This window comes from Mustela lutreola, chromosome 2, assembly GCF_030435805.1.
Source record: "Mustela lutreola isolate mMusLut2 chromosome 2, mMusLut2.pri, whole genome shotgun sequence".
Taxonomy (NCBI): Eukaryota; Metazoa; Chordata; class Mammalia; order Carnivora; family Mustelidae; genus Mustela; species Mustela lutreola.
The window spans coordinates 52,208,070-52,221,731 of NC_081291.1; the positions used below are offsets into that span (position 1 = coordinate 52,208,070).

Consider the following 13,662-nt stretch of genomic DNA (forward strand, 5'->3'; position numbering starts at 1 on the left):
CCCCTAAAATGACCTGCTTAGGCCCTGAACTACTTAGGTCTCCCCAGAGGAGAAAATCTTGGGACTTAGATTCCAAGCCCCGAGGATCGGGTGAAAAGGAAACTTGCCAAGAGCGCAAGGAGATAGCAGAGAGAGGAGTTGTTGCGACTTGTCAGTACTGGCCTGGCCAAGGTTGAATGCAAATCTCCTGTGGTCTCCAAGCCCCATCAAGGGGAAGAGGTCCCATGCCACTAAAGGAATAATCCCACAAAGACAGCTGCTCTGTACTTGCAGAAGAGAGAGAGATGCAGGCAGAGGACTCTGTAAGTAGAAAAAAGTGAAAGAAGAGGATGTTTGTCCTGAGATGTAGGTGCTTTCTCCTTCAATTCCACCTTCAACCACTGCTGAAACACAAGACTTCCTCTGAAACAGTCACAGAACACTGAAATAGACCCCTTTTCCAACATAAAAGGTGTGGGCTTGCATATAAGCAACACTTTATTGGGCTAAGAACTCTACCGTTTATCCATGTCAGCTTCACCCCAATCCTTCAAAGTGGCTGAGGTAAGATATTCAGTTTACAAAAGAGAAAACTGAAAATTTGCTCCAGGATGAAGAGCCAGACAGTGACTGAAGTAGGGCCTGTATCCCTATAGAATTCTAAGGTGGGTGACTTTTTCTTTTCTTTCTTTCTCTTAAGGATTTTATTTATTTATTTAAGATTTTATTTATTTGCCAGAGAGAGAAAGTACACACAAGCAGGCAGAGAGGCAGGCAGAGGCATCGAGAGAAGCAGGCTCCCTGCTGAGCAAGGAACCCGATGCGGGACTCCATCCCAAGACCCTGGGATCATGACCCGAGCCGAAGACAGCAGCTTAACCAACTGAGCCACCCAGACATCCCAAGGATTTTATTTATTTATTTGACAAAGAGAGACAGCAAGAGAGGGAACACAAGCAGTGGGAGAAGCAGGCTTCCCGATGATGTGGGCCTTGATCCCAGAACCCTGGGATCATGACCTGAGCCAAAGGCAGACAACCCAATGACTGAGCCACCCAGGTGCCCCTTTTTTCTTTTCTTTAAAAAATGATTTTGATGGGCGGCGCCTGGGTGGCTCAGTGGGTTAAAGCCGCTGCCTTCGGCTCAGGTCATGATCCCAGTGTCCTGGGATCGAGCCCCACATTGGGCTCTCAGCTCAGCAGGGAGCCTGCTTCCTCCTCTCTCTGCCTGCCTCTCTGCCTACTTGTGATCTCTCTCTGTCAAATAAATAAAATCTTTAAAAAAATGATTTTGATGTCCTTTGATCCTTTGTCCTTTGAAGGATTAAAAAAATTTTTTTAAATTTATTTATTTGACAGACAGAGATCACAAGTAGGCAGAGAGGCAGTCAGAGAGAGGGGAAGGGAAACAGGCTCCCTGCTGAGCAGAGAGCCCAACTTGGGGCTCGATCCCAGGACCGTGGGCTGAAGGCAGAGGCTTTAACCACTGAACCACTCAGGCGCCCCTGTCCTTTGAAGGATTAGGGGAGCACTTTGCCTGGAGCTTTTTTCAGTATGGCAGCTACCATTCTTTAAGCCTCTTCTCTGTACAAGAAAGACCCTGTAGTAGGCATTTTATATGGGTTGTATAAGTTGATTTAATCCACTTCCCAAGCTCTTGACTCTAGGCAGTAGAAATAATTAGTGTCTTTTTACAGATGTGGAAAACAAGGTTTGAGAAGTGAAATGGGTTGTCCAGGGTCACAAAGCCTGTTGGTGGCAGAACCAGGACTTGCCCCCAGGACTTCCCACTTTCATTTCCATTTCCTTCTTCTGTAGCCATACTCCTTAGCTGTTTATGGCCACAAAGTGGAACTCCAGTTCATCTACCCTCAGTGACGATGCCTAATTTCTTGGAACTCCTCTATTAATGTATAAAAAAAGAGATAATACTATATATAGCTAAGGCTTATGAGAATCACAGCAAATAATTTATGCAAAGCACATTGTAGGTATAGGTAAATCCCAGTTATTATAATAAAGAGGCAGTTTGTAGCCAGTGGTCAGACTGGGTTCAAATCCCAGCTCTGTCACTTGTACCTGTATGATGTTATGAGGCAAATTATTCAACCTCTCTGTGCTTTGGTTTCCTCATCTGTAGACCTAATAGGGTCTGCTTATTTTTTTTAAGATTTATTTATTTTTATTTTTATATGATTTTTTATTTTTATTATTTTTTATTTTCCCATATGAGCGGGAGGGGCAGAGGGAGAGGGAGAGAAAAAATCTGAGGCTAATGCAGCACGGAGTGGGAGCCAGAATTGGGGCTCTATCTCATAACAGTGAAATCACTACCGTATCCAAAAGCAAGAGTTGGAAGCTTCACCAACTGTGCCACCCAGGCACCCCTCTCACACTCCGCTTTTATTCTGGAATGTTACCTATCATCTTCTGTAGTGCTAAGTTATTTACTGCTTATCTGTCTCCCTGCAGGGCATGGATTTTGTCTTTTTTCCTTCAGAGATATTTGGATCATTTAGAATAGTGCCTGGCACGAAGTAGCTGCTCAATAAATGTTGCCATTATTATGATAAAATATCTTGATTCCTCTATTTAAGAGTCCTCCTGATGCTTGCTCTGAATTCCTAATTTCCCTTACCCATCTTTCCTTTTTCTTTTGTGCAATAGCATTGACCACCTTTTAACACACCACCTAACTTATTTATTAAGTACTTTAAAAAATATTTATGTATTTGACAGAGACAGACACAATGAGAGAGGGAACAGAAGCAAAAGGAGGAGGAGAGGGAGAAGCAGATTCCCCACTGAGCAAGGAGCCCAATGTGTGGCTTGAGCCTAGGACTCTGGGATCATGACCTGAGCCAAAGGCAGTCGCTTAACGACTGAGCCACCCAGGCGCCCCTTTTATTAAGTACTTTTATTACTTATAATGAGTTTTCTTCCTCCACCATCTAGATTGTAAATCCCATGAAAGCAAGGTTTGTAGGTTTTTTTCCCACTCATGTATCTCCAACACCTTGAACACTTTGCCTGGCGTATAGTAGGTGGTTAATAGAATATTTGTTGAATGGATTTTATGTGGCGGAGCGTCAAAAGCGCTGGATGTGGAGTCAGATGACCTGGGACTGCCACTGAACTCTTTCGTGTGTCCCTAAACGCGTTCTCTCCGCAGGTCAGGTCTCAGTTTCCCCTCCCGGCTCGGACCCTGCTCTCGCCACACGTGGCCGCTGGGGGGCGGTGTCGTCCAGCGTCCCGCCCCGCCCACTTCCCCCAGAGGCGGCGGCCGGGTGGGACCCGCCCGCTCACCGAGTACAGGAGCTTGTCCCAGGCGCAGTTGCCCCAGTTGTCCGCGCGCCTGCCGAATCCAGCCATGTCCTGCTACATCTACCAACTGCCCGCCTGGGTGCTGGACGACCTGTGCCGCAACATGGACACGCTCAGCGAGTGGGACTGGATGCAGTTCGGTGAGCGGTGCCCCTCGGCGACCCCGCCGCTAAGCCCCCGTCTTACTTCTGTTTAAGTGGGTCCCGAACCAAGGGGCTCTTTGTGCTGCCATTCCGGACCGCGGGCTCGCCGTGTGTCCTCAGGGCGTCAACCGACCCCCCCGTTTGGAGCCCTCCTGCTCCCTCCAGGGGGATGGTCTGAAAGGTGTTAGGTGATTTTTTTTTTTTTAAACTTTATTTATTTATTTGACAGAGAGAAATCACAAGTAGATGGAGAGGCAGGCCGAGAGAGAGAGAGAGGGAAGCAGGCTCCCTGCTGAGCAGAGAGCCCGATGCGGGACTCGATCCGAGGACCCTGAGATCATGACCCGAGCCAAAGGCAGCGGCTTAACCCACTGAGCCACCCAGGCGCCCCAAGTATTAGGTGATCTTTGAAGATTCTTTATGTTAGTCTGTTTCTAGGTAGTGAACGGTTCGACTTTCGACTTTACTGTTTACACTAAAGCTCATCATAATAAACTCTCAGCAGCTGCTGAGCCGTTCCTGTGCTTCGGGTCCTGATGGAGGCACTTGACACGGATTATCTCCCGCGTTCCCACAAGGGCCTGTGAAGCGCGTGTTTCTCTTCCCCCGTTGTACAGACGGGGAAATGGACTGGGAGACGTAGAGTAACTTGCCTGAGAGCATGGCATTGCCAAGTGGAATTTGAACTTGGTGTCTGACTCCAACGGGACGTCGTAAGTCCTTGGTGTGTTTTGTTTGTTCGCGCCTGACTATCTGCTGTGAAGGCCCGGCATCTGGGGGCCGCTGCGCATATGGTCCTAGGGTTCCCAAGCAGAGGTCTGCATTCCAGATCTCCCAGCTGGTGACTTTGGACAGGTTGCTTAACCTCTCTGAGCCTTAGCTTAATATGAACTGGAGGTTCTTGTGAGTAATGACAGTTGTATAAGAGGCACCTGACGCGTAACTGTCAGGTTCTATTAAGTAATAAGAGAATAGTGACGATTATTATTTTTATGTTCGAGTTCAGTGTAGTGCCACTTTATTTAAAAAAATAACCTCTATATGTTCTTGAGAATTTAGATTATGATATGCATATATATGTACTCCTGTATATATAGGAGTATATGATATATATGTATAGTATGTGATATATATGTACAGTTGAAAAAATAATAAAATGAACATGTATGGATTATCCATCCAGTTTGAGCAAATAATACACATTTTAACCTAGTGATTCTCAACCAGGGGCGATTTTGCCCCCTAGGGAGCAAATGTCTGGAGACATTTGGGTTGTCACTACTTGGAGCATGCAGAGACTCAAGTAAAAGCTAGAGATGCTGCTAAATGCCCAAAGATACACAGGACAGCCCCCTCCACATAGAATTATCTGGTCCAAAGTGTCAGTAGTGCTCAGACTCAGAAATCCTGCTTTAGACCAGTAACAAAACAATACATGCTTATTGCAAAACACTATGGGAAACAAAGACTAGCTCAAAATCCACTACACATGGATAAACATTACTTTTTAAAAAAGATTTTATTTATTTGACAAAGAGAGAGATCACAAGTAGGCAGAGAGGAAGGCAAGGAGAGAGGAGGAAGCAGGCTCCCTGCTGAGTAGAGAGGCCAAGGGGCTCAATACCAGGACCCTGAGACCATGACCTCAGCTGAAGGTAGAGGCTTAACCCACTGAGCCACCCAGGCACCCCTAGGGATAACCATTCTTATTTGAATGCCAGTAATAATAATGAACAACAACAACAGCAGCTAACAGTTACTGTCTCCTTACTAAGTGCTAGCAGACACCTCTGTAGTTTATACCTTCTAGTACATAATAATAAACATTTATGTGCATGCATTTTTCACAAACCACATCAGTACATTCTAATAGCTTGCTTTTTTTTCATTTAAAATTTTCACAATGTTTTCTCCTTGCCAAACAGTGTTCTTTAGCAACATGGGTTTAGGTTTTTATTTTTACTGTGTATTTTTGTTAAGGATTTAAAAAAATTTTTTTTAAAGATTTTATTTATTTATTTGACACAGAGAGATCACAAGTAGGCAGAGAGGCAGGCAGAGAGAGAGAGAGAGGGAAGCAGGCTCCCTGCTGAGCAGAGAGCCCGATGCGGGACTCGATCCCAGGACCCTGAGACCATGACCTGAGACGAAGGCAGCGGCTTAACCCACTGAGCCACCCAGGTGCCCTTGTTAATGATTTTTAATGGAGAAAAGGAACACATGCATTTACAAATGTAAATAATATACCAGGAGTAGAGAGGAGGGTAAATGTCTTTCCTCTTCCTGGTCTTTAGACTCCCTGGTCCTCTCCCCAGAGGCAGTCACTGGTAAGATGTCAGGGCATCTCTGAGAATGTCTGTTACCACCTGGATTTCTACACTGCACTGTGTTCCTTTTTTCCGATGACTTGTGTCTTCTCTACTTTGAATGTTTCCTGAGCAGTTGACAAATTTTGTAGAAGAGACCCCCTCTAGGTTGTTTTTTTTTTTAAAGTTGGTCTTGACTGTAAACACCAGAGCAACTTCTGTTCCTAACATATTTAGAAGGCACACCTGTGACTTTGTAAAAGAAGCTTTATTAAGAGATAATCTCCTTACCATATAATTAATCCATTTAAAGTGTACAATTCAATGGCTTTTGGTATATGCAGAGTATCTCCACAGTCAAACTTGGAACACATTCATCACTGCCCTAGAAGAAACCTGTACCCCTTCACTTCACTCCCAACATTCCAACACATGCCTCCCATTTTCCTCCTCTTTAGGCATTGCCTGTTCTGGACATTTCCTATAAATGGAATCCTATCATATGGAGTCCTTTGTGATTGGCTTCTTTCCTTCTTTCCTTAGTTTTCAGATTTCACCCATATAGTACCATGTATCAGTACTTAATTTCTCTTTATTACCAAATAATATTGCACTCTATGGGTGGGCCACATTTTATGTATGCACTTAAGAGTTGATGAACATTTGGGTTCTTTCCATTTTTAGCTATTATGAATAATGCTTCTATGCGCATTTGTGTCTAAGTTTTTATGCAGATGCAATGTTTCATTTCCCTTGTGTAGACACCTAGGAGTGGAATTACTGAGTCATATGGTCACGCTATAGTTAACATTTTGAGGAAGTGCCAGATTGTTCTTCATGTTGGCTGCACTTCTTTACATTCCCTCCAGCAGTACAGGAGGGTTCCAATTTCTCTACATCCTCCCCGACCCTTGTTATTGTCTGCCTTTTCAATTCTAGCCATCTGAGCATGCGTGAAGTGGTATCTCTCTGTAATTGTGATTTGCATTTTCCTAATGACTCATGGTGTTGAGTATCTTTTTATGTGCTTATTGGCACCATGTACATCCTCTTTGGGGGAATACCTCTGACTTTTTAAGCCCTGGAGACACCACAATTTCTCAAACTCTTCAAAGACTTCCAGGGGTTATTTAGGATAGAATCCACATTCCACCAGGTCTTCCCAGTCTGTCACAATCTCACTTCACTGACTTCTGACCTCTTCTTCCATACCTACTCTTGCTCACCCTGCTCCAGCCACACTGGCCTTGCTATCCCACCTGCCTGGGGCATTCTTTTCCCAGTGCTCACCATAGCTGGCTTTCTAGTTTGCATTAGATTCCTCTTGCTGCTGTAACAAATTACCACAAATTTAATGGCTTAAAATCAGCACACACTTATCATGTTACAATTCTGGAGGTCAGAAGTCCTAAAATCAAGGTGTCAGCAGGGTTGCATTCCTTCTGTATGCTCTAGGGTAGAGTCCATTTTCTTGCCTAAATTTTTCAGATTTTACAGGCTGCCTACATCCCTTGGCTCATAGCACCTTCCTCCACCTTCAAAGCCAACCGCATAAGATCCTCAAATCTCTCTCTGACCTCTGCTTCTGTTATAATAACTTTGAATCTGATACTGTTGCCTCCCTTTTTTAAGGACCCTTGGAATTACATAGGCCCACTCAGGTAATTCAGGATAATCATATCTCTGGACCCTTAATGTAAGCCCATCTCCAAGGTCCTTTTTGTCATGTAAGGTCCCATAGTCATGGGTTTTCGGGTTTTGGGGACACTGACATCTTTGGAGGTCCATAGTTCTTCAGGTCTCGGTTCATACTTCCCCTATTCTAGAGGCCTCCCCTGTCCCCCTGTTTCTGTCTGTACCACCACTGTTTTATTTCCGCTGTTCCACCTAACAAACTTTGATATTACCTTGTTCCTTATTTATTTATTTATGTCTCTCCTTCCCTGGGGAATGTAAGCACTGTGAGGGCAGGGAACACCCACCCATCTAGTTCATGCCTGTGTTCCCAGAGCCTACCATAGCACCTGGCCAGAGTGCAGACCCTCAGTAAGTGATTGAATAAATGGTGAGCTAAAGGCTGTAGGAGTGGTAAGGGCTTGAGACATGTGCCCTTCTCCCCCATCGAGATGGCTTTGAGCCCATGGTCAGTCCACTCTTCATGATGAGTTGGGGCTTGCTGGGCTGGGAGTCAGCCATGACCCCATTCAGCTGCTTCTTGCCAAGCCACAGCACTGTCTGGCTTCCTCTCCATCAGAATTGGTGATTGCCATTGTCCGTCTAAAGAGTCTTTGCTTCTGTGAGTTATTTTTGGGATGGGAAGATCCTTCTTCAAGTGTTTTAGAAAATCACATGGTTGGGCGCCTGGGTGGCTCAGTGGGTTAAGCCCCTGCCTTTGGCTCAGGTCATGATCTCAGGGTCCTGGGATCGAGTCCCGCATCGGGCTCTCTGCTCAGCAGGGAGCCTGCTTCCCTCTCTCTCTCTCTCTGCCTGCCTCTCCATCTACTTGTGATTTCTCTCTGTCAAATAAATAAATAAAATCTTTAAAAAAAAAAAAAATCACATGGCTACACATACATGTGCTCTTTGGATCTGACAGCTGTTGGTGGATACTATGGCTGCTTCCCATTCATTTCCTTCTGATCACGGCTGCATCCATTTTGCCCCTGGGGGAAAACGGGCTCCCTACAGCTTCCACCTCCCAGATGTATTCCAGGGGACGAAGAGGTAGGTGTTCCTTTATTGTGCTAGCCTTTGTGCATAGCCCTGCTTTGTCCCTGTCAGGCTGTGTGATTTTGGGCAAGTGACTGCCTCTCTCTGAGCCTTTCATGTCCTCATCTATAAAACAGGGGTGAGTTGCTGAGAGGCTTAGGGGACATGATGTGTGGAAGTTCCTTAGTGTTTTCTCTTTCTCTTAGCCAGGGAGGAGACCCATTAGTCCTGACAAGGGTCATTTGGCCATAGGGTGGGTTATTTCAGGAGGCTGTGTCTGTTCCAGAAGGCTTTGAACATGGGCAAGATTTTCTACTTTCAGGTGAGCTCATGCAGGATTCAGGGACTCAGACCTGGAGGGATGGTCCCACGTCGTGGCAACAACAAGGAACAAAAACAGTGTTTTCATAGAGTGAAGTTGGCTTAATAATTACAGCTAATGACTATGTGACACTTTCTATGTATGAAGCACTATTCCAAGTACACCTGTATATGTAACCAGTCGGATCCTCACAACAACTTCTGAGGTTCAGTTGTTATCCTCATTGGCAGATAAGGACAATGAGGCATAGGGAATGGTGAAGGGCCCTCCCCCAGTACACAGCAAGTAAGTAGCAGAATAGGATTCCAGGCCTCAGAATCCAAAATCTGGGTCACGAACCACCATTATGCTGTCCTGCTGATAGAAGGATTTTTTTTTTTAAAGATTTTATTTATTTGTTAGAGAGTGAGAGAGCACAAGCATGGGAAGCAGCAGGCAAAGCAGGTTAGAGTGAGAAGCAGGCTCCCCAGTGAGAAAGGAGCTCAATGTGGTACTCGATTCCAGGACCCTGGAATCGTGACCTGAGCCAAAGGCAGATGCTTAACCAACTGACCCACCCAGGCATCCCATAAGTATGTATTTTTACATCTGTAGAAAAGCCTGAAAGAATAGAAGAAAAAGTATGGCCAGTGCTTGTCTTGGGTTCCTTCAAGTGGGATGATCATGGGGACTTTGATTTTTGTCCTGTTAGACAGATCTTCTGTGATCATCAGGTATTTCTTGTGTGTGTTGAGAAAAGAACTAGGAACTTCGCAGTGTCCGTGGCAGTGACTCATTCCTTCCAGATCTCTATCTTGTCTTGACCCTGTTTTAAGGGTCTGGTTAAATGTTGGTGGGTTGCTGCCTTAAGTTCCATCACTGTCATGGGAGTGCATGAACCACGAGGCACCTCAGGGCTTAGTTCCTACTTCTCTCCTGTCCTGTTGCCTGTAAGGAGAGCGCATTCCCACAACAGGGTGGGTGGAACATCATACGGGGGCTTCTGTTTTTCCCATTACCTCACTCTGCCTCTGAAGTGTGGGAGGTGTGCCAGTGAACCGCCTGGCGTGCAGAGAGGGGGTGTAGGGAGAGGGTGCGGGGGAGGTGTTCCTTCCTCTTCCTTCCACTCTTTTCTCTAAGCTGCTGGAAGCAGCCCCTGACCCTGCTGACATCACTTCCCACTGACCAGGACTCTGGCCTGGGGTTTCCAGTGACTAAAGTTGTAACTGAGAACTTTCCATTCCTAACAGGCTTTCTCCCCTTCATTTTCCCAAGTTTTCTTTAGTGAACAACCATTCATTTTATAATGAAAAATGTAAAGGACGAATGTATTGTATTTAGTATTGCCAGCGGAAGCCCTCTGCAAATCTCATAGTGTTTCAGATTTGGCAAAGCGCTTTTAGATGCATGGGCTCTCTTGATCCCTGTGACAGTTCTGTGAGGATGCTGTAGGTTCCTACGTTCGTTCATTAGTTCCTTCATTTGTTCATTCATTCATTCATTTCTCCCAGCAAGGACTAGGACCTAGGGGTGGGGAGAATGAGATGCCCAGGGCAGAATTTAAGGAGGCACCTACGCTCCAGCTTCTGAGAGTGCAGGATCAGTCCTGAGAGTGAGACCCTCGTTAAATTTTGCCTCTTAAGTGCCTCCTTTACTTCACCCTGGGCCTGGTCTTGCCCCCACTCTGTGCCAGGTGCTGATCCCTGTTCTGGGGACCTACCAGTGGACAGACAGATAAAACTCCCTGTTCACATGGAGCTTCTAGTCTCAGAGGGGAGGGAAGAGAAGTTCCATTCCCTCCCCACCTACAGTCAAGGAAACTGAAGCTCCCACGGGTGAAATGCCTTACCCATAGCAAATAAGCAATTAAAGCTGCCAGGCACTGACCCTGTGGTCCAGTGGGCTTTCTCCTGTTTCATGTGGCCGTGAAGTAAGTGTAGCTGATGTGCCAGTCCCACGGTATCAGGTGGAATCAGCACACTACTTTGGACTGCTAAAGGTGGAAGGAATTTCAGGTATGATGAGGGGGTGAGCGAGAAAGTACTGCAGAGGAAGCCAGCCAGCCTGGGGACCCTCTGGTGGAGGCATTGCCTTCCTGATGCTAAGCAGAGCTCTGAATTGCCTTCCAGCCTCCTACGTGATCACAGACCTGACGCAGCTGCGGAAGATCAAGTCAATGGAGCGGGTGCAGGGTGTGAGCATCACTCGGGAGCTGCTGTGGTGGTGGGGCATGCGGCAGGCCACCGTCCAGCAGCTGGTGGATCTCCTGTGCCGCCTGCAGCTCTACCGTGCCGCCCAGATCGTTCTGAACTGTGAGTAACTACGGTGGCCCCGGGCAGCCGCCCAGGAGCCAGTTTCAGCCTGAGCTGTTCTGGCTCCTCGAAACTTATCTTCATCTTAGAAAAAAATTTAAATGAAAGAATTTACTATCTAACTAAGAAATCTGTAACGGTGGTTCCCTGTGGGAGAGGGGCTTTGTGGCCACAGATCAAGCTGTTGGTGACAGACTTGACTCTGAATTCTCTCGTACATTTTTGATTCTGCTTCTCTCTTCCAAAAATAAAGAAAGAAATAATGATGAAAAAAAGCTCTACATAAAAAAATCCCAAAAACTCTATGATAAAAATGATCATTTATTTATTTATTTATTTATTGTTTAGAGAGGGAGAGGGGCAGAAGGACAGAGAAAGAGAGAGAATTATAAGCAGGCTACGTGCCCAGTGTGTAGCCTGTTGTGGGGCTAGATCTCAGGACCCTGAGAACATGACCTGAGCTGAAACCAAGAGTTGGATGCTTAACTGACTGAGCCACCCAGGTGCCTCATTAGAACTTTCTTTAACAACTGCATTGTGTTCCTTTGACAGACATGCCCTGATTTATTTACCTCAGTGCTGCTGGTAGGTGTTCAGCTTGCTTCTTAGTTTTCTCGTGGACACAGTATTGTACCCTTAGACGTATGCACCCTCTTTGCACAATGTAAGTCTAGCTGGACAATAATTTTTTTTAGCATTGGAATAGCTGGGTTGAAAGTTTGTGTTTTTGAAATTTTGACTAATATCAGTATCACTATTACTAAGTTACGCTCCTATCACTTTTACAACAATGATGGGAACATATCTAGCAGGTAGTAATTGCTCGCTACCATTAGGAGAGGCTGTAAAGCTGCAGAAGTAGAGTTATGTCAAGTACTTGGTGTTCATCCAGTGCTCAGCAGAAGGTAGGGTGGGTTAGGGTTACTCCCACGTAGGCCTCCCTTCCCGCAAAAATCCCCCTTCAGTAGCGGGGCGGCAAGCGTGTCTTTTCTTAGGTACTTTCTGAACACTTGCCCAGTGTCTGGTGCGGTCCTTGTTTCTAGAATACAGTGATGGATAAAGCAAAAGGTCCTTTGCCTTCATGGAGGAGATAGTCTTGTGAAGGTATCGTCAATAGGCCAGAAAATAAATAAAAATAATGGGTTGGAGGAACCAGGTAGGAGTTAGCTACAGAAGGGCAGTTTGAGGAGGTAAAATCGGAGGAATGGAAAGAAGACAGCCATGTGAAGAGTTGAGGTAAGAGAGCCCAGGGAAGCTTGGGACTTATGGAATCAGCATAGAGCTAGTGTGGGAGGTAGAGAGCAGTACATTCTGAGCCCTGCAGACCTGAAGAAGATCCAGTGTGGGCCCTGATGTTGTTTTGTCTGAGATTCCTGAGCTGGGAATAATGTGGCTGAATCAATAGACCCAGATTGAGCATTTTCCTGATTGTACCTCAGGCCTTTTGGAATCATGGAGGGCTTCCAGGAGGAGGGGAGGTAGTATCTAAAACAAGGAACTGAGAGATGGGGGCTTAGAGGGCTCCCCTCTCAGAGATGTCAGGAGAACAGGGGACATTGGGGTGGCTCTGCAGGTGGGGGGATCTAGAGATGAAACCCAAACCAGGCTTTCAGGGGCACCATAGGGTAGATCACATTGGGCATAGAAGGCCAATGCAGGAGCAGGACTGCCTCTTGCCCTTAGCCACTTAGCTACTGTCTGGGATTTAGGGTATCCGGGGACGCCAGGCTTTCCCCCACATGCTACCATCTCATTAGATGAAGGACAGTTCCTCTGGTGGCAAGAGTCTGTGTCTGGGGGCAGGTTATGGGGAAGGAGGATCCTGTTCACACGGAGGGGACTGACGCATTGGTGTGAGACTCAGGCTAACCCCTGCAACCCCAGCAGTATAATCTCTAAGTCAGGAGTGGGCACATCTCCAGACAAGACCACCCTTAAACTTCTGCAGCCTCTGTTCCTGCCTGGCTGTCTCCCCAAGCTCACTGTATTCTCAGACGGGGGAGGGATGATCTGCTCAGCCCCCAACCCCCCCACCATGCTGGAACTTCCTGAAACCCCTCTCTACCCCACCAGCCCTTCTGTCCCGAGAGGGTTCCCTGCAGTCCTGTCAGACAGCATCCCTCCCGTCACATCTCCCCCTGAGGCCAGGTCCTCATCCTGGTCAGCTGGGGGTGCCCGGGGCAGCTAGGGGCACCTGTGGTTTTTCCAGAACATGGTGAGGTGGCACGGCTCAGCCCTCTGCTGTTACCTGGAAGGTCCCTCCCTTTCCCTGGACTTCCGTCTCCCCTCCTTGTCCACTAGAGGTGGGCAGGCTGACGTCAGAGCCCCCTCTGGACACTCATGGTGCTGTGGCCCCCCCATCATCCCTTGTACCTTGTCGGCTGGTGTGACCGGCAGCCGCACTGTTTAGCCGTGTGCAGACCCCTGGTGTCTCTGTCTCCCCAGAGCCTGGCACTGGAAGATGGGGAGAGACAATTAGCATCGAACCCCAAATATTTTTCACATTTTGAGAATTAATGATAGACTCCTAATGGGCTGGAAAAGAGGCAAGGAGGGAGGGGGCTGCTGGAGGGGGAGGAGTAATGCCAC

At 46.8% G+C, this 13,662-nt stretch overlaps 1 protein-coding gene across 3 annotated transcripts in view; it reads left to right on the forward strand.

The window, feature by feature from the left end:
- The first annotated feature begins 3,262 nt into the window (after positions 1 to 3,262).
- IRAK2 (interleukin 1 receptor associated kinase 2) overlaps positions 3,263 to 13,662 on the forward strand; it is a 58,507-nt gene continuing 48,107 nt past the window's right edge. Inside the window, exons 1-2 of one of the 3 annotated variants that reach the window (XM_059161719.1) lie at positions 3,263 to 3,442; positions 10,891 to 11,073. In XM_059161719.1, the coding sequence (XP_059017702.1) occupies positions 3,349 to 3,442; positions 10,891 to 11,073 (277 nt within the window). In that variant the 5' untranslated portion in view covers positions 3,263 to 3,348. Of the gene's footprint in view, positions 3,443 to 8,351; positions 8,476 to 10,890; positions 11,074 to 13,662 lie in introns of those variants that run through there. The other 2 variants (XM_059161717.1, XM_059161718.1) reach the window with 2 other exon arrangements.